Here is a 27,617-nt window from a genome sequence, read left to right as displayed (position 1 = left end):
CCCACCTGAAGTCAAACCCTAACACAAATTCAGGAGCTTCGATTTCATGTTTATGGCAAGAGTTTCTCAGTGGGAGAATGGAGAATGAAGAACGACATTTCAGATTTCAAAATAAGCCTTTGGGGCTTTCAATCGGGAAAGCTAGATATGAGCTTGAGCTCTTGGATCTGTTCATTGGATCAAGTTATAAAAGCACTGGATCCGTTTTTATTTGAGCCATCCACCTCAGCATCACAACTTTTCATGTTCAGTAGGTAGGAAAGCAAAGAATGCAAGATGTGAGAATAACAAAGGATCTCGATCCGTTTTCCAATGGGATTTTTAGTAATAAATCGTGGTATTTTTTGAATAAAAAAATGACTAACTCATGTACCATCATGTGGCAAATTGTGAAGCGTTAAACTTTACAAGGCATAGTGACGGAAATAAAAATCCTGGTGAAAGAAGCATGAAAGATAGTATAGCGCTTAATGTAAGGAGAGTGAAATGACGGACCCACCCCTATGAAAAGTGAAAATCTTGCCTCTCTTGATACTTTGCACCCCTGTCATGGTGGCCTCATTTCAGGGAATCCTCTCCCATATGTTAAAAAGCAACGATTGGGTGGGGGTAATTTGGTAAACCGAAATGGCTTTTCCTTTTCTTCATCTGAGATTGAAATCCTTCGGAACAGATAAGTAGAGAAAGAAGAGGGAAATTTTTGGAGTTTCAACCTCCAATCGAAGCAACTTCAGAGAGGGGGGGAATAATAATCAGTGATCAGTAGTAGTAATGGGGAATGATCAAGATCCACTGCGGTTAAAGAAGATCGCCGCCGCCTCATACGTCTATGCTAACGACTCACGATGGACGGATTACTGGTCCAACATCCTCATCCCTCTTCACATGGCTTCTAGTCCAGAAGTCGTAGAATACTTCAAGCACAAGTTCTACCACTGTTACATTGCTAGTTTCAACAGTGACCCACTTGCCTCCCTTTTCTAACAGTTTTCTCAACGATTTTTATAAAATTAGAACTGAAGAAAATGAATTTCATCTGAGTTTATGTCTCTTGTTATTTGGGTTTTCGTTGGAATTCAGAGAATTTGATTTGTTTTCTCTTGCTCCCTGAATTTGTTGCCCTTTGTTTTCTTCGACTCTGGATGTTATGTTTTTCACGGAATTAGGCTAACGAACATGAATTTAGTCAGATTTTTATGCGTTTCTCAAATTGCATTTCGAATTTGGACTTCCATAGACTGGAAGCTTGTTGGGAATTTTTAATGCAGGAGATATTTGGAACTCCTCTTTGCATGTTGATTTCTAAGCATTTTTATTCGGTCGATGCCTTCAATTCTTCTTTCTTGGGCGTAGGGCTTCCTTTGTTTATGCAAAGTCCAAAACCCTTTGTACGAAATCCTTTCTTCTCTCTTCTAACTCTATGGTGTCACAGGTAGCTTACTTGGGAAAATCAACTTTGTCTAAACATGCTTGGATTTCCTTGTTAAGTCTCCAAAGGGCGGAAGAAAATCATTCGCTTGTATAAGACAAACAGCATTTTAGTCATGAAACAATTTGATTATGTGGTATTATGTCATGTTTTGTAGATTTTGGGTTGTGTTATAGGTCAATTAGTGAGTACTTCAGAGGTCTGGACTATTGGCGTCTTTTGAATGTTAATTAATAAAACAATATCAATATATCTTGACTTGGGGTCTGCTACTAGATTCCTGTTAGCCTGTACTATTCCACTCTATTGACATCCTCAATTTTCTCAAAGTTGGGAAAACTTAAATGTCTTTTCTCACTACCTCAATGTACACCCTTTTCAGCCTTTACAGTCTTCAACTTGCCTTGTTTCACTCTTCATTGGCACATTTATTGGTCATTAGTGCTTGACCAAATAATCTCGGTCAATATCCCTCTTATGCTAGTCTGCTAGGCAAAAGTTTCACAAATTCTCTTTCATTTTTTATCATTTAATCAATTACAGGATTAATTAAAAGTAGAGAAAATAAAATACAACCCTGCAAGCAGAACAAAAGTGAAACAAGTGCTGTAAAATCTGCTCAAACCCATAGGCTGCCAAATGGCGTAAGATCCATTATTCTTTGATTTCATTGCTCCTCTTTTTCCCTTACATTATGGATTTTACGTAAATTTGAGATTTAGGGTTTTACCTTTATTGTAATTCAGATTTACATGTTCCAGTGTGTGATGCTTAGATAACTCTTCTACTCATACAAGTTGAATATTATTTTGTATGAGCAGGTTCCTGATCTTGTTGTTGAGCCAATGCCTTCTAGCAGTTTTTCTCAAACTACAAGACCATCTCCACCATCCTCAGCATCACCTGCAACTGAACAGGCACGATCACGAAATGCAGGTACAATTTTATCAAGCTTCTAAAGACTTTGAACATTAAGTAAGAACTGCATTATTCACAAAAGATAAATGAAGATAAATGGATGCGTAACAAATGATTTTATTTATGTTCTTTAGTAGCCACAATTTTGTTGTTTTCCTTGTTTTAACCCAAATTTGTGTGGTAGGTTCAACTATCAGAACATCAGGGGCATCAACAACACCGAGCACAAATGCAGGTTCTTTGCTTTGGGACCGAAAGACCATACAATTTTCCATCAATGCTTGGGTATGGCAGACAAGTCCATGCACTTACAGAAATTCAGCAATGTTTTAATGAGCTCCTAATGTGAAATTGCACTTCACGGATTTGTTTCATTATTTACTAATCTTCTATCATTTAAGCATTTGAGGCCATAGTTGTCACAGCGCCAAGGCGAACAGGCGGTGGAGGGCTGTCTAAGTGCTCAAGTGAGAAGGCGCCCGCCTTAAGGCGAACACGGCTACTAAATATTATTTTTTATTTTTCCTGTTTTCTAACATTATTTAGTAATCTATATATACCTTGTATCATAAAAAAAATCAACATTAAGCCCCATCAAGTCATAAAAAATTAACAGTAAGTCACATTAAGTTATAAAAAATCAACATCTAGAGAAATTCTCTTGTTATAGAATAAGTTTGACTTTACATGAGACTTTTTGTATATAACATAAAACCAGCTTTCCAACAAGTCTAAGATTACTTAAATCTGAGTTGTAATGACAAAGTTATGTTCAAGTCAAACTTATTTTAAAATTCGCGAATGCTTTTAAAATCGCCTGAATGAAAATAATTTTATGGATATCAAAACAAAATATTATTTAACAGGACTTTTGGTTTTTAACAATGTTTTAATATGATAGGATTTATAAAATTTTCATAATTGAGAAAAACCACAGCATTTAAAAGTTGAAATTGCCCCTATAACTAAAATCCAATTTTGGTTTTTTGGGGGGGGGGGGTTGACATTTGATCCTTTTGGATTGTGATTTTTAAACTATTTTTATTGAATTCAAATAGGAGGTATTTGCTTATTTATGATACTATCTTAAGTAAATCTATTACTTAAATGATATTTGGCATAAATAAGTGTCAAAACACAAAGCGAGATGTAGTGCAACAAGGTGACTGTCGCTTAGGCCTCATGCAAACCGCCTGGATGCCAAGTCGTCACCTTGGCGACGCCTCGACAGTTATGTTTGAGGCATGTGCCTCACTGAGAGTAATCCATTCCCTTTCTGAAGTTTTGTCAAAAATTCATTCTATTTGATGATGTCTCTTAAGAAATAAATGCTATAAACAGTCATCAACCTTATAGGGTTACTTGGATTATATCATATCATATAGTTGTATTTGAGTGATTAGTTGAAAGGTAAATTTATAAGACTGGTGATTAAATGAATAAGAAACCAATTATTAGGGCTGTAGATGAACTAGATATTATCTAGTTCGGTATCCAGATCAAGCCTTTTTATTCTGTAGACTGATACACTGATATCATAGTGGATTAAGTTCTGACCTGTTTATAGCATATCCGATTAATAATTGGTCTAATATCAGTAAAGCCATATCCAATTCAATTAATATTTGATCAGTTTACATTACTATATATTACATTTGCATTCTAAATATCTAGGCTATATATTATATGTGGTATAAGGGTTATATGGCTTTTCGTATCAGTTGGATATTTAATCTGGACTGAATATGTGGATAGATATATTCCTGATATCTGATTGAATATCAAAATGAGAGACTCAATATGGATATAGCTATATCCAGCCCGTATTTGGTCCATTTACAGCCCAAGAAACTATCAAGAATGAAATGTTAATTTATGGGGTTTAAAAGTATGATGTATTGAAGGTGGTACGTAGCTGTCAAAGCGACTAGGTGACCCAACTTGTTGGAGGGGTGCCTTTTCGCTTAGGAGTGCATTATGTGTAATATGACAATTTTATATAATTATGCTTATATGCAACATAGAAGCCATATCATTGCAATATGATATAATTATGCTAGTATTGGCCTTATGTGAGAAAACCAACATATAATAAACAAACCATAGGATATAATATAAGCACATTATCAACAAACAAAGCAGTAGGCACAAATCAACATAAAATTGTGTAGTATCAAAAGATTGATATGAGGTAAGGCGCGCTGTCACAAGGCCACAATGTAATGCCTAGGCGTCCAGGGGAGTTGCCTTGGTCCCAAGAAGATGCCTGGAGACCTAGGCCCCAAGGTGATGCCTTGACAACTATGGTAAAGTATGTATATGAAGTCTATAATATTCGTCATTTATAGAGTTTTGGAAACTAACAAGTGTGGGATCATAGTAATGTAGTTTTGTCTGTCAACTGAAATAGAAACGAAATTTAAGTTGTTATGCAGGAATCAGAATAAGAAACTATGTTTTATATGTTTATTGGTTTTTAATCACCTTCAGAGTATGAGAAGCTTTGTTGAGTTCTACTAAACCAAATAAGATTTAAAGAACAATAACCGCCACAGGACAGAGTAGCAGTTACTCATAATGAAGTAGAGACAGGCCAGAATTGAGTTGAACCAAAAGCTTGACATCTAAAACTTGGATGGGACTGAATAGTAGATTGATCAATATTTAGAATCTGAAGAATATATGCTCCAAATCAAATTGATCCAACTGTTGGATTAGTCAGATCTGATTGAGGTTTAAATTTATTAATAAGGAAACAGAATTTAACAACTTAATAGGATCAGAAATAACTCTCAGACCAGAGGTCAGATGGACCTCCAATTCTGGTCGAGGTGAGTTTAGAGGGTGCAGCAGATCTCCTCAAAATATGGGCCCAATCCAAGGCTAAGAATGGCTAGAACATCAGATCAAAACAGGGACCAAAATTGGGGGAAAACTGGTTCTGCAAGCTGTAGTTTTCTGCAATTAAACAAAACAGAACTTTGAGCATTATGCTGGAGTTAGTAACAGTAGTACTAGAAATAAAAAAGCTGACAATAGATCCAAAGTAAAGTTGCTGTAAGCCTGTAACTCCTCCCACGACAGTATGGGATATGAAGGAAGATAAAAGAACACAGGAAGCAGAAGAAGAAGAAGGAAAGAAGGACCCAGGGGGGGGGATTGATGGCTTCACCACCAGTCTATGAGAGCTTCCTCACCATCTAGGGTGTCTTCTGGTTCACCATAGTAGCATGCATCCATAGAGAACAAAAGAGAATCCATTAGCTGAAATCATGGGGATGGTACCCCTACTGTTGTATTTGTAAATGAGAAGCTTGGTCATACAAGGAAAGGAAAGGCTTAGGCTGCTTAGCTGCTAAGTAGCTTACAACTTAACAAAATAATAACTTCCTAGAAGATCTAGTCCATAATTAAAAACGAAAGAAAGAAAATCAAAACAGAAACTCCTATGATGCTAATGACTTAGCAACTAAAGCTGTATTAGCTTCTACTTAGTAGATATCCTCTAAGCAAGGCAACAACATTGAGCCCACAAAATATCATGTATCTCCACCAATGTAGACTGGCCACATTCGGGGGATAGGTTATGGACCTTAGTGATGGGCAGATTGATGGCCTTGTAGAGGGCTTAAGTTATAATTTATAACCAGAATATAGGCTAAGTATGGGCCTGTATACAACTTAAATTGATGGGCAGAAAAGGGGCTTGGCTAGGTTGGTTATGATTTAAATCAATGGGGCTAATAGGAGCCTGGTTGGGTTGGCCTTTCTTCCTCCTACTCTGGTGCTGTTGGATCTCTACATTAAGATTTAAACCAGAAAAATTTTTTTTTTTTTGAGCACTCTATATATGGCCAATTGTTGAACTGATCTGTAGATTGATGCAGTCACAGGATATTAGGAATTTGGGATTACTTTTTATTTTTACAATTTGATTTTATTAGGGAAGTTGAGATAGGTAGGGGATATTTGATTGTTATTTAGTTATGTTGTTACTAGAGTTTCTATTTCAGTTTTAAAGTTTGATTAGGAAACTTAGTTCTCTCTCTTATATATGTAACCATTTAATGAGAGAGATGGGAAGACTTTTTGGAATGAAGTTTATTTGAGTTGTTACGTTACTGATATGTGGTTGTCTTCTTCCTCTTTCTGTACTCAACTCCTGAATTGATCCATCCTCCAGGTGCAATCTTTCCACTCTTTCTACTACTCTTTATTTTTCTTCTTGTTCCTCCTTTTATCTTGTATATCTTCTCCCTGCTGTTGAGTTTTGAACCATCTTCTGATGCTATCCTCTGTTTCTGGCAGTACTGACAGTACCGGAGATTTGAATTGAACTCTATTGATTCTTCTTTTTTAGGCCTGAGATTTTTTGTGTTGATTAACCTTATAGGTTCGACTTATCCTGCCTAGTTTGTGTCCCTAAGAATAACTTAGGGTAGAGAAACATACCTGCAAACCAGGCTGATTCGAGAAATGCCATTAGATCTGATGCAGGAATTTCCTTCGAGTTTATGGTCTCTGTTTGAGTGTCTTTTGGTTGGAATTGGTAGAGCTTTGAGTTGCGACCTTCCACCAAAAATTTCAGATCAATCAAAGCTTTCTATGGGGGAGATTTCACTTCTGCAAGAGGCTGTGTTCCACCTGGGTTCTGGTATCTTGTATTGAAGTTAGAAGATGACTCCTAGTGTCGTCTATTTTATTCATCCTCCTATTATACCTTTTTTCCAAAAGTACCCCTTCAAATTCTGTTTTATCCTTTATTTGTTTTCATTGTCTAGTTTGTCCCCTTTCTTTAGTTTAATTCCTTTCTAATCCTTCCTTCACTTAACCAGTAAATTACTTTTAATATTCTGGTTATTTACAGTTCTGCCACTCTGTTAGCTTGCAAAAACTTACAGAATTTGCAACTGAACATTTGATTTGAGTTGTTTAACACTTGGATGGGCCAATAGTGAATATTGTCAGAAATTGGAAGATTACCTTTTCTAGCATACTTCACGTTAGTGTGTTTTAGAACCACAGCATTATCCCAATGCTGAAAATCCAGAATATAGATTTCAAATGCAATTAGGTCCAATGATCAAATCTGTGATTAGACCTGAGATAAACGAAACAACTGCATTGTTGATGGAAGAAATCAGATTAATGGAAGGGGAGGGAAAAGAGATGATATCGATTTTCTTGGGTGGTGTCAGGCTATGTCACATAGGACCTAACTGATACAGATCAAGGCTGAACCATGTTGACCCTTTGGGCAATCTTGACTGAGATGAACCAGGTATATTGATTTTTGGGTTTAATAGGATCTTTTAGAATTTATTTAATTAAGGAAAGATTGAGTTATTTATTAGGGAAAATATGGAATAATTTTTTTTTTTTTTTTTTTTTGGATTGTTATTAGGCTAATTAGGGAGTTGCCAATTTAAGTATTATTGTGTTTCTATCTTAGTCTGTGGTTTAGAAGATATTATCAGATTTTATTCGATTTTAGTTTTAGACTTTAATTAGGAAGTTTTAATTTCAGTTTGGTAGAAAAAGGCATGTAAATCCAACTTGTTATGTAGATTTTGAGAATGAATTGAATTCAGTGTTAGTGCCGAATGGGTACTTGCAAGGTCGTGTGACCAACCATTCTTCTCCCCCCTCCCTTTGTGCGTTTTCTCTTTTACCCTCGTTCTCTTTATCTCCTCTTCTTCTTCTTTCCTTTCCTGTATTGGTGATAGTATCGGTTTGAGAAGAGTTCTGTTGGTCTCCATCATGCCAATCCAAATCGATCTCAAGTTCTGAGATTCTAATCTACAATGGTGAGCGACCTTACTTGCAGAGTTTGAGGGCTGAAGTACTTCCCTGTAGAGAGAAATAACTCGGGGTGCAGAGCTGGTTCTTCCTCTACCCGTCTACTGCCAACCCTAAATTGCAGAAATCTTATTGGCTGTAATCGTTGATCTTTCAGTCTTTTCTTGGATGGAAACAAGAGCGATTTGATTGGAGAACACTCGCTCAAAGTTGCTGATCGATTCATGTGCTAGAGTTATTTCAAAATAAATGAACCGATTCTCCGCCTCTGTTCATAGTCTCAAGGAAGAAGACGCAAAGTCCTCTTTTCGTCTCTTGGTCTATACCCCTTTCTTTATATCTTTTGTTTTTGGTATTAGAGTCACATTGGTGTTTTCCAAAATACCCTTCCTTTGCCCTATTACTACCCCTTAGCCTTTCCTTTGACTTTGCCTCCTAGTTTGTCCTCAAACAATAGATAATATTTCCCTTGGTATCCCATCTTCTTTACATGCCTAAACAACCCCTTTAAATCCTGTTTTATTACAAAATTGCCCCTAACCTTAGATTTGAGCTTCTACACAATGGAATGGGCCCATAAGTGGTCTGCTTCCAGTTTTGGGACCCGTATTCGCATCACTAACCCTAGGCAGGATCTGAAAATCTGGGCTGAAATAGGAGAAAATTGATAACTCACACAATGAGGCTCGGATGAACTTGAAATTTGGGGTGAAAATGGCCAATAATACCCCCAAACTATCCTTCAAATTTGGCTTGAACCCACCAAGTAGGTACAAAACCTATTATGATCACATATACCATAAACAGGAAAAATAGGATTTCGAGAGTTTGATATGGAGAAAACTTGTAGCCAGTAGATCTGATCACGAATGGGCACCAAGGCCTGATCGAGTGCTTCTTTTATGGGGATGAACATGTCCTCAAAAGACCTGGTTGAATGGCCAACAGATCTGAAAGGTCTGGTTGTCGACCAAGGGAAAGAAATCCCTACAACAGCTTGGATCAAATTCTGGTTTTGGGACTGATCTTCAATCTTCAATGTGTGATGGTCTCCAAGGCTTCAAATAGGCTTGATTTGGTCACTCAATCACTTAATAACAAAGGTAAAACATAAAATAAAGAAGGGAAGAGGGTGAGAAGAGATAGTAGAAGAAGGGGGGGTAGGGGATGGCTATATCAGCTAGGGTCTCTCACAATAAAACTAACTTGCTTCCTAAGAAAAAAACCCCAAAAAGGAAACAAATCCTAGGAGCTAATCTTGCTGAAATTGATAGGCAGATCTTGTGCTCTTCTGGTTTTCTTTCTTCAAAATCTGATTGGACAATTGTATGCTTCTAGAAGGACCATACGGGGCACCAGCACTGTTCATGTGAACAGTAATTCTTGTTCACTCTCTTCTTCCTTGTGCTTTGATCTACATCATTGGGAGGAAGAAGAGAGTGAGTGAGCGGAAGAAGAGAGAGGAAGAGAACAGAAGAAAAGAGAAGAAATCAGAATTGGGATACCAATCCCGTATGCACTGTTCAACAGCATCAGAACTCTTTAAAAACACTCACATTCTTTACTTGATGTGGGGGTGTATTACATATATAAAAGCTTCTAAAATTTCTAATTGACTCATAAAAGGACTCCTAAGAAAACTCACTCAATAAAGTAATGAACTCAAAGTAGAACTCTATTTAATTATTAAGCACCCAAAGGTCAATTTCAGCCCATTGGACTGCCACCAATTCCTTGTGGGCCTAGGCCTCCATAAGGGATTAATGTCTAATGCAACTATATCAATTCCCCTGGTGTTGAGAAAAAACTCACCCTTGAGTTTTGTAGAAGGGAAAAAATAGATAAGCTTGGGATAATGTCTCATGTTTCACACCAGTATCATGAATCAAACTTTGAAAGATGAAACACTGGTGGTATATACCCGTCTTGAAATATATAGGGAATAACAAACTCAATGTGTAGAACATTCATTAATGTTGTAAGAGTCTATTGTTGCTTCACCCATATAAATCATCTTGTTTGCTTGTACCATTAATTGTTGTCCCACATCAGAGCGACCTTCTTGTGTGTCGACCTTTTCGGCTTTTCCTATGGTTGCACTGTTGGTACTGCCTCTTTGGGCTTTGAGGATACATCAATCAATCAGTCCTTGGAGAACAAATGTCTGATGCATGTGAGAAGCTTGTAAGGTGCACAAATTTCTATTGCAATCAACAATGCCCCTTTGAGTTTCCAACAACTCTTGATTCGCTTTAATGATGCATTTGGAAGAATCAAATATCTCACAATAAGCACCATCACCATATTAGAAAATTGAGAAGTTGACCAAGATATTATCCTTAGATTCAATGATCTTGTTGGTCTTTCATAACATCTCCATCACAGAGCAAGACGAAATTTTACTTGCCCCCTTCATCTATGAATAAAGTAGCACCCTTTTCTTTTGGGCGAAAGAACTCTGGTCGTGAAACGTAGGTGTCAAGCTCCATACATTGAGTGGGTTCTTCACTTCATGTCATTTGGATAACCTAATCCCATGAGTTTGTTAATTGCATTGCTTCTACCTTACCTCTGAAATGTTTACTCAATCGGGAATTTTTTAATGCAATTTCTTAATTACTGCATCCACAATATTAACCAATTTGGAGTGTATACTCCACAAATCCCTTTCTTATACATTCATTATTAAACAAATTTTCTTGGTACGAGTACTGTTGCGGACCAGTTTATGTGGCTTATTTTACTCTTGGACAATCTGATGGGTTCTTTTCTGCTGTGGAGGAGACTCCAGAATAATATCAATAGAAAATTTTCAGCTTTCTTACTAACTGTCATTTTCGAGATATGTAGTTTTACATTTTGAATCCACTCTATTTGCTTGTACTGTGCTCGAGGGAAGGGGAAGTACTTAAATTGTTGCCTGTCCATGCCGAGAGACAATAACATGTTTTCTATATCCATCAAAATGGATACCTGCTGTAGTGCTGAAGGTGTTTACAATTTAATGACATTCGAGTTCAATGGATAGGTTAGATGTATAATGAAGCAGGTGGAACCGTGAACTGAGAAAAAAAATGTTATAAATGAAATAAAGATTTGGCTAGTGAACAAAACTATATTAGTTAATAAAGGGATCTAGGTAGCATACAATGAAAATTAATATCTATTCTGATTTTTTTGTTCTCACGAACCATCTTTGTATTACAATTAATGACATTCAAGTGCAATAAATAGGGTATATTTAATTTGAAGCAGATTGTATGGAATAAAAGACTTTTAATGAGATAAAGATGTGTATGGTAAAGAAAAATATGTTAATTTATAACTTATAAGGAGTACTAGGATAGCATACAATGAATATTGATTTCTGCACCGCTTTCATTTTCTTGTGAACCGTCTCTTTTCTGCTCAGAAATTCTACTTGCCCTCTGTAATGTCCTTGTATTTGTAAAGAAAACCATGTGCAGAAATCTTAGTATTTATATTTTGCAGCTTTGCAGATATTAGCTTTTGCATTCCCTAAAACAGTTTTATCTGCTTGCTTTCTTGCAGGTATTTATTATTGCTTTGCTCGCCATCTTTCCTCTTACGCCTCGAAATATTTCAAGCAAGGCATATCGCTTGTCCTATAAAGGAACTGCATGTTCATCTCTGTATTCTTTGTACTCATTATATGGGGTAATGTTACCATTAAGATCTGTTTCATCCTCTTGGGAATTACTGCATTTTCTTTGTTAATAGATTTTCACATTTTACATGAACCAATTATTTTATTTCAGAAACCTAGATTGTGGAATCTTCAGGCTCTCAACGTGTGGTTTCACTCAGTAATTACAACCAAGGATTTTATGTGCTTTCTATACTGTCTTGTGTTTGCGACTTCCCAACTTCACCTCAAATGTAAGCATCAGTTGGCCTGAAACCATTTATTAGTAGTTCATTTTAGTACTATTGTTCTTAAATTAATTTGTTTTTGATTCTTGCCTCTTATCTTATCTATTACCTACTGATATCAAGCTTCATGGCAGTTGCTTTAATACCTGTGCTTTGTCGAGCGCTTGAGCATGTTGCAAAGTTTCTAAGACGTAATTTTGGCTGTTCCTCGTTGTACAGGTAGACGTTATGAAAAGCCATAACTTTAGTCAAGTGAATTTGATTGCTTCTATGTTCAGTGTCTAACTGTAGCTGTTGAAATAACTGTTCTTACTGATTCATCAATCCCAAGTATCTAGGTCTTTTATGCTTGCATGTGTTTGTATAAATGTATAATTTTTGCGCCTTTTCATCTGCGTCAATGCATACAAAACCAAATATTGTGTAATTAATGATTTTCCTTATTTGTGTACTTAGTTATTTGCTAATGAAGGGAACAATATTATTTGTTACGATCTTGTAGAAGATTCTCACAAGCTTTTTGTGAATGGTTTTATTGTGGTATTTATGAACATTGTTTTTATGTCATCTTCTGTGCATGATTTTGTTATCTTCTCATTCTATTCAGCTCATTACTAGTATGGGTGTGGGACTTTGCATGGACAAGGATTATTATCATTAGTTTTGTAATTTTGTGGAGTTATAGATTAGGTATTAAGCATTGTTCTGAAACCTGGATGATCCAAAAAGATGAGTGGATGGCCCGTTACTAGTTGAACCTGTCAGCACAGATTAATCAACTTGTTACAATTTTGGAAATTTAAATTTTTAAAAAGAAGAACCCTGCAAGTCTGGTGTAGGAAATACCAGCGCACAGGGCCAATAGGAGGGTGTGCAGGAGCATCTTCAGCACACGAGTCGGTGGGGCAGCATGGTCTTTTCGCATCCGCATGTGTCTGGGCGTAGGCACCACCAGACTGGCAGAGTTCTTTCTCCCTTTTAAAAAACAGAGTATAAAAATATATTTGTGAAACAATTAGAAATGAAGAAGAAATTCTTTGTTTGCTCGTGGTCTTTTTTTTTTTTTTGGGGGGAGGGGGGTGAGGTGGGGGTATGGGGAGTTGATAGATTTTGTTGATTTTATTATAGAAGCACCATCATAGTGTCACCGTGGTTTTGCCAATTTCTCTTGCTGCCTCACCTTAAATCAGTATATATAAGGTTGGAAACAAATGGTTCTGCTGAGACTTCAAGGTTTGCAGTGATTATACCTCTTCACCAGATAGTTAACTTTTTTGCTCCATGTGTGAGTTATCTATGCCATAGTTGTCAAGGCATTGCCTTGGCAACAAGGTGCTTTTGGGTGGCTTAGATGATCGGTCACTTTGCTTGTTTATGATGCCTAGAGCCAATACACGGCAAGGATTAAAGTATCGGTATCGGTCACCGTATAAGATACGTATCGGAGGGTATCATATCAGAGATACACTAAGACACGCTAAAGATACACACATAAATGGATAGGAAACAGTTTCTGCTGAAGAAGAGGAAGAGCTCCCATCACCAAAAGAAAAGACTTCCAGTGCTGCCATCAGAAAACAGTCGAGAGTTGTTCTCTCTTATTCAAGCGTATGGTTGTCATGGTGCCAAGAAGAGTGTGGTGGCAGCGCACCTAGGTGAGCAAAATGTTTTTTTGTAAATAGGGGTAAAAGGCTTATATATAGTATATAAGACTTAGTTCCTTAGTTATAAAATAAAGAGGGTTTAGGAGTAAAGTAAAAGTATGCCTTTTAATTTAAGTGCAATTATTACAAAGGGCATATTATTAGTATTGCAAACCAGAATCTAAGTAGTCAAATCGAGAGAAAACGAGGAGAAAGAAGAAAAGGAGGGAAAGGGAGGCTACCGAACTGTAGAGCCCTGCTTCCTAAACTCGGTTTATTGACCGGTTGGTTCGGTTTGGTCTTGCAGGGTCCGAACTGGAAAGGGTTGACACGGGTGCCCTATGGTGTATGACAGCAAGGGTGACGTCAAATGCGGGGTGGACGGACAAGATTGAGCCTGTACCCGATGTGGTTCACACGCCAAAGTCGTGTCCTTGCACATATCACAAAGCCATGTACGAATAGGAAAGGTATGAGATCTTATTGGATGATGAGAACTTGGTCCACGACAGGTGGCGGGAGTGAGATATGCGTAAGAACCCATTTCCCACAAAAATACAGTAAGGTTGGCCTTGTTTTGGCCAACTGGTGGGTGGTCACTAGTAAGAGTGTGGCCCACCTGTAGGGAAAACGTGGGTTCCCCGTCGTAATGAAGTCACGTGTGCTCGATAATGTCGACTATTCCACCCAGTATCACGATTTAATTTGCTTTGGTCCATAAAGGAATCCAAGATATAAATAGCATTTATTTCTCTCTCTCCCATTTATGATTTCAGCAAAAGTTTGGTGAGAAGAGTAAAGAATAGGGAGAAAAGAGAAAGAAGGGAAGGAAGAGGGAAGAAGCGTTCCCCATTGATTTTCGAGGCCGCACCTTACCTTTTCATCGCCGGAATAGTGACTGGTGCCTTGAGATCTGCGTTTTGAGGTAAATAATGCCATAAACCATTGGAATATGATGAAACCCTCTTGTGTGTAGTCAAATCAAACGGTTAATAGAAACCTTATGTGATTTTCTTTCAAGGTTTAAGGAAGGAAACCAAGATCTGAAAGTATTTTGGTGACATTTTGAGTTAGGAAAGAGGATACTAAGCTTTTGGGGTTTCTTGCGCCAAGGTACGATTTTGTTCCCAAAACCTTGATGTGAACTTAGATCTATGATATATTCAAGTGGAAGAAGTCTAAAATGTGTGGAAATGAGGTTAAAACAACCCCCTTGGATTCCCAGAGGTGGAATGAAGAAGAGAGGAAGTATAGCAAAACCCGTTAACACTGGTGGGTAGCATCGGCGGCTAGTAGACGCACCAGTGTGACCCCCTCAGTCTCGCTGGGCTTTTGGGCCTACAGCGGGTAAGATGGCAGTACATAGACCCACCGTGTGCCTGGGCTTTTGGGCCTACCGGCGGGAACTCGCTGGTAGCACCCACCGGTTTTGGGTTAGCCTCGGTCCTACGGCGGGTGGTCAATCCCACCGGTAGCACCCATCGTTTGTGTCTTGGTGTGTCTGCCTCGGCAGTTTGCACAGGTGGGTCCTCCAACCCACTGTATGACCCACCTGTAGTCCAAATGAGCTCCATTTGAATTCAAACTCATCGACAGCCTTCTTTGCGTTAGTAAACGCGTCATGACATATCTTACGTCATTTTATAGTTCGAAACGGACATATTCTAAGCCTCTTATCTGTGTTAGGTTTTAAGAAATTCTCTTCGCACGTCGGATCTTACTCGTACCATGTGCACTTATTCTCTTACAGGAATAGGTAAGTGGGGAGAGGATGTTGATCTTAATTTTGGGAGCGTTTATTGCATCATCTTCATGATATATATATATATATATATCATCTTCATTATATATATATATATATATCATCTTCATGATATATATATATATATATCATCATGCCATCTATTAATGCCATCTTCAGGCATTGCTTGTTTGCCATGGGATGCATTCATGAATTGTTATGTTGTACCTTGAATTCCAATATTTGTTTCTTGCATTGAATTATGAGCATGGATTATTCATTTGTTGGATGATGATGGTTAGTTGAGCATGTGATTAAGTTGCTAGACTAGATGTGTAGTCGGCTTGGAAACGAATGTATTGGTACACCGTGGAATGAGACACAGAAGTACTTTATAGTCATATTATCTCATATAGGAGCATGTGGTTAGAATTTGACATTCCCTCATGCTACGACCCTTTCCAATAGGGGTTTAGGTGTTGGGTTATCACTGGGGGGAAGCGTCGGTCGCGGACTGCCGTGGTGGTTAGAAGTACACCTGGCTGATTAATAGGACAATTGGAAACCTTGGTGATATATTCAGAGGGTCAGTCGTACTGTTTTTAATTTCTGTTGTGGTTCGGCCACGATTTACTTTTCTGCTGTGGTTCTGCCACGATTTACATTTCTGCTGTAGTTCGACCACGATTTACTTTTTCGAATACTCACAGCTGGCCTTCTCCGACAAGCGTATAGGCGTATTGCAGGATGGAGAACGCGTCTTGAACCTGGGGCATACACGCATTATAGTTGTGAGTAGCACGTAACCTTTGACTTAGTAATGTTGCTCAGGTGGATATGACTAAAATGAATCTCATGCATATGGTATCATTTGATTTGTAATTGTTTGTGAGTCTTTCTTTCCATTTACTGAGCTAGTGAGCTCACCCCTCGTATACAGACCATTTTTAGATGATTTTGCATGATTCCTAGTTGAGGAACAAGTGTTGGGGTCCACTGACGAACCTCCAGTGGGGGATTGGTGGGTTTCAGAAGGATTTGACCACGGAGTTGGATGCCCGTGTGAGAGTTGTGTTGTGAGGCAACAATAGATATTCCAATACACTATTCTTTTTTATTCTTTTGATGTATTTCATTTTTTGTGTTCTAGATATTGAAATTGGTATTTCTTGTGTAAATATCACGCCTACAGGCCCACATGTAATTATACTATGTATAACAATTTGAGTATCAAGAGTAAGTGGGGAAAATTTTTAGGTACATATATATGACAAGACTTCTGCTGAATTACCTTATTTTATGTCAAGTTATGTGTGGGTTGCTATGTTGTGATTACTGTATCAGATGATCCTGGTGGTTTTGGGTTACTCGGAGGGGACCCGGTCACCGGTCCGGTTCTATGTGAATGGGGCGTGACACGAATTGTGTGTGGGAGGCAGCCTACGATAGTGAATTGTAATGACTAATCTATCGCAAGTTGCTTCTTACCAATATATATAAATCCAAATAAGAGAGTTAAGTTAGGGGACAGAAATACCCCTAACCAACTTGTTACAATAAGTAAAGATAAAAGTAAAACAAATAAGTGATGCAGTTGGGCGATGGGTTTAGAAATAATATTTTTTGATTTGGTTCCTTTCCTTTTAGACTTAGAAATTAGTTTGTGGTATTTTATTTAGCCTCGATTTTTTATTTCTGTTTCTATATAGGTTAGTTCCAATTTTTAATTAGCTAACATTGTGATGCTTTGAGTTTTCTTTTATAAGCCATGTAATACATTAGTGACAGACAGAATTGAATGAAATTGATTAAGGTTTTTTTTGTTTTGAACCATGGATGCTGACAGGCCTGCAACTCCCTCCATCCCCCTTTGATCTTCTTTCCTTCTCTGATCTCCCATCTTCTTTTCTTCCCTACTTATTTCCCACATTCATTCTTCTTTGTTTCATTGGTTACTGTTCACCTTCTCTGCTGAGCGGTAAACCAACATCAAAAGGAAGCTTGCTGACCCTGTTCTGTTACCGATTGACTCAGAGATTTGGGTTGAAGCGAGCTGCCTTGAAGGCGACTCAAACCCTATAACATTAACCCCAAAGCGTGGATCTGCTGCGGGGAATCGACTCAAAACCAGATCTGGTTCTGCAACTTGCGCCAGGCTTGACTGCAACAGCGTAGTTCACATTTCAGCTCCTCTGTTTGAAGATTGGCAGCTTGGATTCACCACGGTTGGTTAGGCGGCTGGATCGATTTCTGGGTTCTCCTTTACCCTGATTCTGTTTATCGTGAGGAAGAAGCTAAGTCTTTCTTTTTTACACTTAAGCCCTAGTTACTGATATTACAATAAAGGCCCTGATTTGAGTTTATTATTCCAGTTTAACCCCATCTCTGTTTTACTTTTTCAGAATCAACTATCTCTTTTTGATTTAAATCTTTTTGTGTCCTAAGCCAATTATCTAATTCTAAAGGGGTTCTGAATAGCTCATAAATTACAAGTTTGCCATTATTTAGAAATTCCTATGTATTAACAGAATTGCCATTCTCTTTGAAACTTGAGTTTGATTACAGTTCTGCCATTTAGTTGAAGCTCTACTTAATTACGAATCTGCCATTGGTTATTGCTATTGTTTATTGAGCATCCCGGTGGGCCTTTAAGCTATTCGATTCCTGTTCTTGGAACCCGGATCCGCATCAATAAGTAAGAAAATTCACTAAATATGTCTCAAATTTTCAATTATTTGATTCAAAGAACTCTCAAGACTCAATTCGAGTTGCATAGAACGAGTCTCGACTTTTTCAATGGCAGCACTGGAAGTCTGGGAAGGAACACTTCCTTCCTCATCCTCCTCTTCTATGGTAGCCACAGTGGCAGTGGTAGTGGCTCCTCTTCCTCTTTTTCAGCGGCAGCTTTTGCTGCTGCCACTGTTACGACTTCTTATCCTTCTTCCTCCTTTTATGGTTGCGGCGGTGGTGGCTCTTTATCTTCTTCGGAGTCATCTGCTTCTTCTTTATCTTCTTCTTACGCTGCTGCTGCTGTGGCGGTGACATTGCCAGTGACAGTGCTTCTGCTTCTTCTCCTCCTTAAGCTGCTGCTGCCCTATTTTCCCTACTTTCCCATCATTTCCCCTGTTTTCCACCCTTTCAAACCATTTATACCATATTTTGGATCTAGGTGCGCTAAACAAACTAGGCTACCAATTGCCCAAGCCACCCAAAAGCACCTTGTCGCCTAAGTGGCGCGTAGGCGACGCCTTAACAACTATGCTCTAGCGTCCACCTGCAACTTGAGAGTTCTTCTCTTGAATCGAATAATTGAGATTTCATTAGTAAACTATATTATTTATAGATATGCCCTTTGTATATCTTACTCTACTCATGGCCCCTCTTTATATCTATAACTGAGGAAATTTAGTATTCTTTATTACACATGAGCCACTTATCCCCCTTTCACATACAAATGCTTTACTTGACTAGGTGATGCCTAGGCACCCGCCTAGGTGCCAAGGTGCCCTGCCACTGCTTTGGCTCGCCTAGGAGCTGTGCCAACTGTGATCCATGCCTTACACTGTTATACTCGCTCGGTCCCTCCACCACTTTTTTGGGACCCTTATCTGTTCCTGACCAAGAGGCAGTGAAGCAATCGCAGTGGAAGTATTTGGAGGAGATTCAATGGTTTGATGTGAAAAACATGATGTGAAGTTTGCCATCAAGGTTGATGCTACGAGGACCAGATATAAGAGAAAAGTGGGGAACTTGGAAAGAGAACAAAATGCGTAGCTCACTTTTGTTAGAAAATGAATGGAGAGGCAATCATATGTCTTTTCTATTCCACTGTTCTCACTTCTCAGGTGTCCCTGGAAAGTCAAATCTCACCATCTTACCTACATCTGTGTTTGGGTCTTAGGATCTAAAGAAGAGTGACATCTAACAAACTAGAAGTCTCTCTCTCTCTCTCTCTCTCTCTCTCTCTCTCTCTCTCTCAGTTTTTAAGGTTTGAAGAACAGAAGAGATAAATAGAAAGAGAAAGGGAGAGTATGCAAAGTGTCAGGTATTATGGTTTCTCACTGAAAACGTCATATCCACCTGGAAATTCATCTAATTACTCAATGACTCAGCTGGTTTGATGGTTGAACTGCCCCAGTTAAATGAATCTTAAAAAAGCAACAATTTCTTAAGGTGGGTCAGGGGTTATTCCAACCCATTTCCTTTAGCAGATGAAAAGTCAACCAGGTTCAACAGGCCAGTCCAGTCCAGTCCAGTCCAGTTCAGGTTTGAGAACATTGTTATTCAGTAAAAAGCATAAAACAATGATGTGTAAATACTAACATGCATCGCTGGGGCAGATACTAGATAGCAGTGAGGAACTTGCATTTCTAGTGTGGGAGGTGATACCTCTAGACATCTGGGGTTGTATAACGTTGTCCAAAAACAGAAAGACCTATAGTTGCGTCTAATCTGTCTCCCTCCTCTCATGGTTGTATCTCACCTAGGACCTTTAATTTATGGCACATCAGCATATGAACTGTAGAAATTCCTTTTAATTTGTCTCCTTGTTGGGTCTTACTCCAAGAACAGGCTCTATGGGGCTTTTGCATCTCTCTCTCTCTCTCTCTTGACTATATATATATATATATATATATTTATATATATGGGAAAAGACGATCCCTGGTCTTAAAAGGCCCCTGCGCGTAGGCACAGAGGGCAGCAAAATTACACCCTTACCCCTGTGAAACCCAAAAAACCCACTGTCTTTATGCCCATGTGTGCCCCCGCACTGGTGCAGGGACCATTCGTTTGCCCATATATATGTAAGATAAAGAAGCATGAAAGGCAGGGTGGCCCCTATGCCCAGACACAGAGGGGGCGAAATGACTGCCCTGACCCTCATGAGAGGTGGAAATCCCACCCCCTCCCTATATATATATGTTGTTTGTATGTATATGTACATATGTTTGCACTTGGTATGCCATTTTTTTGAAGTATGTGTAGTACATATAATAAAAACCATGACCATATGATCTGAGCACTGCTTAGTTATAGTACTTTGCACCACCTGACAAGGCTGATATAATACAGTCGAAATGTAGTTTTGAATTTCTTGTTGTGGAGAAGAAGGGTTTAAAGAGAATCTTCTATAGTCAGTGGTTGATACAGCATCCAATCCAGCCTCCCCAGTTCAGACATCTAATTTATTGCTCTATGTTTGTTTGTCACTGATTAAGTTTCCCACTCCCTTGCATTATTACTCTTAATGATAGACTACACATTTGTCAAGAAGTTCTTTTTCCTGCTTCAGCTAAATATTAAGCTAGGATCTTCTGCCTGTGATAATCTTCTTTTTGTTACAGAAGTTTTTTTCTGTTTACTTGTCTATTGCTCTCTTATGAACAGGAAGTATCTGGAGGTTCCTTGTTTATGGGTTGAGTCAAATACAACTACCCTCAACATACTGACTGCAAATGCTGAGATTGCTCTGGGTTTACTCATCATCTTTTCAATACTCTCGTCAGTAGTTCAATCCTAGTCTTTTCCCTCCCCCCTTCCTTCCCCCCACCCCACCTTTACTTCAAAATTTTCTTTTCAGACTTTGAACATGACAATAAGGTTCATTTGGTGGATGCAGGAGGCCACGTAACATATTACAATTATTTATGCACTGGCAGGTTTGTTTTGTTCTTTCTCGGTAATTATTTTCCTTGTAGCATCTGCTGTATATGTTAGGTTTCAACCAGGTAAAGTAATTTACATGGTGGTTACTTTTTAGCTGCCATATGGTTCACATGTGAATTGTGGCTAGATATCAAACTTTATAGATCATTGGTCAATGTGGGATCCATGTAATACAGGTAAAAAATAATTTCCGAAGAAAGAGCTGATAAAACAACATTTATCTGATTACTTTGACATTTGATTAATGCTGCTTTGGGAGCCTCTTGCATGTGTGGCCTTCTAATTTAGGTTACCCAGAGACTTCTTTTCTGTTATATGTGGCAGTAATAGAGGTTAGGTTAGCTTAGGTTTACTAAGTACTCTCTCTACCAACAGTGCAGGCATAAGGTTTTCTTTTCTACTCCATTTCACATCTAGAATTTCCCAATCCATATTTAAAGCATTGACTAAATTTCAATTTATTGCTAATGGTTCTTCGTTCTTTTGGCACTCGGACCTCTCTGTGGCAGTTCTTAAAGCTCAAGTATATTATTCCTGGGACTGCTAGCTACCACCAGAGCGCGTGGGCTAAGATTGGCAGGACTGTGGATCCACTGATCAACCAGTATGCTCCATTCTTGAGTATGCCACTCTCTGCTGCCAAGAGATGGTGGTTCTGGTAAAAACAGAACAGGGAAGTGAAAAAGGGATGATGAAGAAAAAGATCAGACAGGCCACATGGGATTCACTTTACTTGATGGAATCTTTTTTATGAAAAAGTTTTGATAGACCATGCAACTATCTTAATTAAAAAGTCAGCAGTAACACTTTCCTTAAAGTTGATAGTTGCTTTTGCTTCTTTTTCCCCATTGTTGCCTACTCATGCCCACATGATTTTCTTAAAGAAGTGTCACTTTCATTAATTTTATGGATATATTGATGAATGCATCCATATATGAACCCCTTGATTGAGGCTATTGTCTCTGCTAAGACTGGCATGGAGACTCCACAGATGCCTGATCAGCAGGGACGGCAGCAACCATTGATCTCTCCAGAAGCAGTATCAAACAGTGCTTGGCATAATTCAGGATCTGTGGGGCCATTTTTTGCTGTGATTTCCATTATTACAGTTTTGGCAGTTATATCTTGCATATTGGGTCGGGTTTGTGGAGGAAGGGAAGTTCATCCACTGGAAAATATCAGGCACAGAGGCTGCTTAGGGTGGTTGAGAAGGTGTAGAAGGTGCATGGGTGGTGGCGTTGTTGAAGTGGGTGCCAGGGTGGTTGGATGCGGAGGAAACAGTAATGGCAAGGCGCAAATAGCTGAGCCTTCGCTACCCCCACCAGCATGAGTGCATGGTTTTGTCGTTGCCAAACAGTAGTAGTCCAGTGATCACAGTTGTAGTCCGGATGATCGCTTTTCTTAGGTTGCTGCAATCCTATTTTTTTTTCCTTTGTATTGTACATGATTTGTTGTCTTTCTGTGAGTATAACTCTTAAAGTGAAGACGTTCTGTCAGTTCCTTGGCCCTAACTCCATGAAAATCCTTGACAGAGGGACCTTTGTTTTACGAATTTTGAAGAGGATATAGTAAAAGGCATTTCTAGTTCAAATTCAGGGTATGTAGAACAGAGCATCCATAACAGGTATTTTCTTGTTATAGTATATTATGGTTTATGATATTCTCTTTTCTCTGGAGTACAGTACAAATAAATCAGTATTCCATCTTATATGATTCTCTGGTGACCTTAGTTTTTTGGTCCTGGTATGGAAACCTAATAACCCTGTCCTGGGCCAACTCTCATACAGAGTTCTCCATTGTGGACCAACCCTGACTTCTTCGTTACGCTTCCTATGAAATCCCAAAAAACCCACCTGTTGTTTATGCCCATGTGTGCCCTTTTGTTGGTCCCCGCATTGGTGCAAGGGCTATGCAATCAGGGAACATTAGCGAACTTATAAAATACTTATTACCACCTTTCTTTTTCTGGTTTGAAGCCGATTTTACGATTTTAAACCGAGCCAAAAAGAAGACTACCATTTTTTTCATGGTTTGGTCTGCTTTTAATAGCTATGCTTCAGCCTGATGACAACCTGAATCACCTACTATAGTTGTCATCTATCATTTATGAGAATGGGAGATCTATAACCGCTTGGACAATCAACTTTGAAAGATAAATGTGCGTGTATTTTGCTGTGCTTGAAAGGCAGTGTGGTAATGCACCCAGACACAGATGGGTGAAATGACCATCCCATCCCTCATAAATGGTAGAGTTCCATCTTTGTTGATGTTTTTGCACATGTTACTATTGGCCCCAAGCTGGTGTAGAGGCCTACTGCCTTTCAGGGGAACTCTCTCCCCTAAAAAAGGAAGGAGAATTCTGCTAGTCCACATGCCCAATGCTCACACACGTTGGGAAATAGAGGCAGGGGTAGGGGGGCATATTTTTACTATTTGGCCCACACTTGTTTAGGCGTGGGAATGTAGACGGGCAGAAATTCCCCCACCACCCATAAAAAAAAAAACACTAGGCTCTCTTTACTAGGTGGCGCACGTAGGAAGGTTTTTTTGGGTGATCCAAATATTGATACACAATAGTTTAGTTGGAGCCAAAATTTTGTAAATTGTTTGACTTTAAGGCTGTATTTAATTTAGTTAGGCTCTGAAATTTGACCTGATAATCCAAACAATGTTTTCTCCTATTTGATGGTCAAAATAGCAACATCATCTGTGCACATTGCAGAATGAGGGTGGGCCAAACGGGAAAGCTTTCTTGGTGGATCACTCAAAAGTATTTATCAGTCAAAAAAATTTATCTAATTTAATAATTTGTGATTAAATAAGAATATACCAAATTTTCTTCCATAACAGATTTAATCACAAGGTTGATAAGGATCCTTAGGTAAAAATACTTTTAAGACCTTGGCATAAGATGGAAATTGGGAATTTAAGTTAATAGCCCTAATTAACAAGATCTGCCTGGAAACTAAATGGCAAAAGTTTTCCAACACATGGCTGCTTGGAGAGGTTTCCTAAGTCATTAAATCCTCCCACGTGGAGGAGTGATATTGTAATTCTAACGGTTAAATACCTAAGGAAGAGTTTGGATTGTTCATGTATCAAATTTTAAATTCATAATTTTAAAGATTTAATAAATTAAAATTTTTCTTTAAATTTGATTATTTAGATTGAAATTTCAAACGATGATGTTCACTTTCTAAATCATTAGATCTGAGGTGAGGAATCCCTTTCTTAAATGATCCACCACCGATCACAGCAAACTGTCATTATGTGTACAAGCCATAGACTAAGTCTAGGTGACTAGATCAATATGAAATCATACATATTGGAATATCCTAACCTATGATCGTGATAGATATACCAATTTAGTTAACAACCCAAAAGGCCTCCACATATTGACCATGACATTCTCTAGTCATGAGGTTAATTTTAAGTAAAAAAAAAAAGTGTGGATCAGGTTCTCGTACGATCTGATCCAGATATATAGAATTTACCACAGGGTTTTTTCTTGTGTGGATCAATCTGGTTAACTTGATCCACTCTCTCGAAAAATGATCAGCTTGTGCATCCCATCTCTCCCTCCCCATTGGTGCATACCGTTAATTTGCGGAAATCAAGCAAGATGTGTCCAACTCTCTCCCTTAAGCAGGGATAAAGTAGAAAGACGACGTGACCCCTACGCACAGACACAAGGAGGTGTAAAATGACCACCTCACCCTTATTGATGCTTTTGTAGAGTTTTCTCACCTACCCAAATAGATCACTCCATTCCATATCCCACCCTCCATCCCCCGTTGACACTGCTCTGACTCAGTGTCAACATAGGGATGGAGCGTGGGAGATGAGGTTGCCCGCACACTCCAATTGGCCCCCGCATTGGTGCAGTTACCACCATGCCTTTCGGCGAACCTCTCCCTAAAATATTATGAAAGTTCTATGCAACCACAGGTGAATAAAATCCATTTACACCTCTGTTCCCCTGGCGTGCAAGCGATTAATAATGAGAGGATGAACTCTTAAATTTAAGTTTAAGAGCTATCTCTCACACTCAACGGCATAATATTCACCGACGCGTTTTCTATTTCAATCATTCAACTCTCTTAAACAACAAATACAACCAACCCCACATCTTCAACAAACCATCCATTTCAATATCACCCCAAACCACCTAAGACTCTCAAGACTTGACTTTCTCTCTCTCTCTCTCTCTCTCTCTCTCTCTTCCTTCCTGGCCTCTCTTCCTCCCTGCCCTCCTCCTACTGAGCTTCTTCTTCCACCACACACCACTTACACACCTCCCCTTATCCTCCTCCTCCTCCTCCTCCTCCTCCTCCTCATCATCATCATCATCCATTACTGTGTTCCCCATTTTGTCTCCATGACTGCAATCCAAGCCAATCAGCTAAGACAGCTGAAAGAGATTTTTACGAGGTTCGACATGGATTCTGATGGAAGCCTTACCCTTTTGGAGCTCGCGGCGCTTCTACGTTCTCTTGGGATAAAACCAACAGGAGATCAGATTCATGTAATGTTAGCTACCATGGATTCTAATGGAAATGGTTCTGTGGAATTTGAAGAATTGGTGAATGCTATATTACCAGATATGAAGGAAGAGATATTGATCAATCAAGAACAACTATTGGAGGTATTCCGGTCTTTTGATAGAGATGGTAATGGATATATAACTCCGGCAGAGCTAGCTGGTTCAATGGCGAAGATGGGTCATCCTTTAACATATAGAGAACTTACAGAGATGATGAGAGAAGCTGATAGTGATGGTGATGGTGTTATCAGTTTCAATGAATTCGCGACGATAATGGCAAAATCCGCTGCTGATTTCCTCGGACTTGCATCTATCTCGTAGCCGGAAAATTTGTATGTTGAGGTTGTTAACATTTTATGGCAATTCTAAGCACCATTTTCACCACCACCACCACCATCATCTTTCCATCTAATCTCTAATATTTTTCTCTCTTTTTATTTTTTATTTATTTATTTTTTTTTTGATGAAGAGATCCACAGCTCTAATATTAGGTGGTTTTTGAATTCGAGTTGTTTTTTCTTAGAACTGATGGCCCATCAGTTCTTCTTGTTAGGTTTCTTGGTAGGAATTCAATGTGGGGCTAATCTTGAACAAGAGTTTGTAAAGAGAAAAAAGAATGGAAAGAAAGGAAGCAATTTCTGATCTAATTCCTTCCTCATAGGGGGGAACATTCAATAGATCTTTCAAAAATTTTCTTTTTCCTGGTTATCATTGATCATACCCTCCAGTGCTTTGATGATGTGAATTGTGATTTCATTGTTGAGAAAAAAATCCTTCCATGTCGAGTGGTGCCTTCATTTGGGCATAGAGGGAGGAAAATGGCATATCCATCCTGATGAAATACAAAAAACCCACTCCTATTGATGTCCGCGCATGCTCTCATTGGCCACACTCGTGCAAGGACCACATGACCTGGTAGCAATTCCTTGCCATTTATTATTTTATGCTTAGTTAGCTTCTTCTTAGACTTGGCATGGGGGTAGGTTTATTTATTCTTTTATCACCGAAGGGAAAATAACTTATGTGAGGGAGACTGGCATTTGCATGAAAGGATGAAATGATTGGCTCGCCCTTGTGAAATGGAAAATGATGCTTTTGTAGATGCTTCTTTATGCACTAATATTGATCATTGGGCATGTCTAAGAGCCACACTCTCCCACAGAAAGCATTTCTTCATTTTTAAATATGATGCATTGAATGTCTTCACCGTCCTTGCACATGAATCCATGTTCTTTCCTCTATAAATTAAATTAATTAAATAAGTAAAATAAGAGGCAGGTTTATTTGAAACTTTTATTATCAACATAGGAATAGGACTAGGGAGACGCCATTAACATGCCACCAGTACATGTTAAAAAATAAATAAATAAATAGAAGGGCTAGTTGATCCCCACCCTAGAGCTATTTTATCATATTCTGAATTCAATGGCTCCAGTATTATCTTACTTTTTATCTCAATTTTTATTTTTTATTTTTTTGTCAAATATTATTAATTTTTTTGGTCATCCAAGAGTTTTGATTGATTTCCATATTTGTGTATTGCAATCCTATAATGTTTTCTGCTCGGCTATATAAGTATACACTTAACACCTTTTTGTGTCTATATCTCCCTCTTCTTTTCTTCTTCTTATAAAATAACATATCTACCCCCATTGTGGGAAGTGCCAAAATACGCTAGCTCTGTATTGTGTGTTTTATTTTGTTTTTTTAATATACTAACATTTGTTTTATAGATAAATATTTCTCTTTTTTTTCATGTTTGTTTTAATTTTGAGCAAGTAAATATGAAGAATAATATAATCTAATGGATCGATCGAGGTTCCTAACACTTTCCTCTGACTATAATTTGACTTAATCCTACTTGTTTAACCGATTTTTTTTAGAGCCGTTAACCTTGACTCTTTGTTTATGAGATTCTCAATTTATTACTGATTAACTTTAACTCCTATCGATTCATGAATTCTCTTAAGATCCTGAATTGTA

The 27,617-nt window shown here is 38.4% G+C and overlaps 3 protein-coding genes across 3 annotated transcripts; all 3 read left to right on the top strand.

Moving 5' to 3' along the window:
• The first annotated feature begins 641 nt into the window (after positions 1–641).
• Positions 642–21,993, top strand: LOC122078342. The gene is made up of 9 exons (XM_042644294.1): positions 642–860; positions 2,251–2,365; positions 2,532–2,632; positions 11,699–11,824; positions 11,926–12,046; positions 12,175–12,259; positions 20,813–20,926; positions 21,045–21,084; positions 21,601–21,993. Exons 1-9 carry the CDS (start codon positions 846–848, stop codon positions 21,751–21,753), a joined length of 870 nt encoding a protein of 289 aa, XP_042500228.1. The 5' UTR covers positions 642–845; the 3' UTR covers positions 21,754–21,993.
• On the top strand, positions 13,159–26,342 carry LOC122078343 (probable calcium-binding protein CML15). Its single transcript, XM_042644295.1, has 4 exons — positions 13,159–16,010; positions 16,135–16,215; positions 17,459–20,033; positions 25,283–26,342. Exons 3-4 carry the CDS (start codon positions 20,002–20,004, stop codon positions 25,953–25,955), a joined length of 705 nt encoding a protein of 234 aa, XP_042500229.1. The 5' UTR covers positions 13,159–16,010; positions 16,135–16,215; positions 17,459–20,001; the 3' UTR covers positions 25,956–26,342.
• Positions 22,014–22,682, top strand: LOC122078344. Its single transcript, XM_042644297.1, has one exon. The coding sequence runs from the start codon at positions 22,014–22,016 to the stop codon at positions 22,419–22,421; it is 408 nt and encodes a 135-aa protein (XP_042500231.1). The 3' UTR covers positions 22,422–22,682.
• Positions 26,343–27,617: the final 1,275 nt, after the last annotated feature.

This window comes from Macadamia integrifolia, chromosome 5, assembly GCF_013358625.1.
Source record: "Macadamia integrifolia cultivar HAES 741 chromosome 5, SCU_Mint_v3, whole genome shotgun sequence".
NCBI lineage: Eukaryota > Viridiplantae > Streptophyta > Magnoliopsida > Proteales > Proteaceae > Macadamia > Macadamia integrifolia.
The sequence above is the reverse complement of the archived record's forward strand: the minus strand, read 5'-3'. Positions and strand labels throughout refer to the sequence as shown.

Coding starts and splice junctions, on each gene's coding strand:
- LOC122078342 (XM_042644294.1), top strand. Junction 20,927..21,044: donor ATCATCTTTTCAATACTCTC/GTCAGTAGTTCA, acceptor TGGTGGATGCAG/GAGGCCACGTAACATATTAC. Junction 21,085..21,600: donor AATTATTTATGCACTGGCAG/GTTTGTTTTGTT, acceptor TCTCTGTGGCAG/TTCTTAAAGCTCAAGTATAT.
- LOC122078343 (XM_042644295.1), top strand. CDS start 20,002: ATGGGGCTTTTGCATCTCTCTCTCTCTCTCTC. Junction 20,034..25,282: donor CATCTCTCTCTCTCTCTCTC/TTGACTATATAT, acceptor AAGACTTGACTT/TCTCTCTCTCTCTCTCTCTC.
- LOC122078344 (XM_042644297.1), top strand. CDS start 22,014: ATGCATCCATATATGAACCCCTTGATTGAGGCTATTGTCTCTGCTAAG.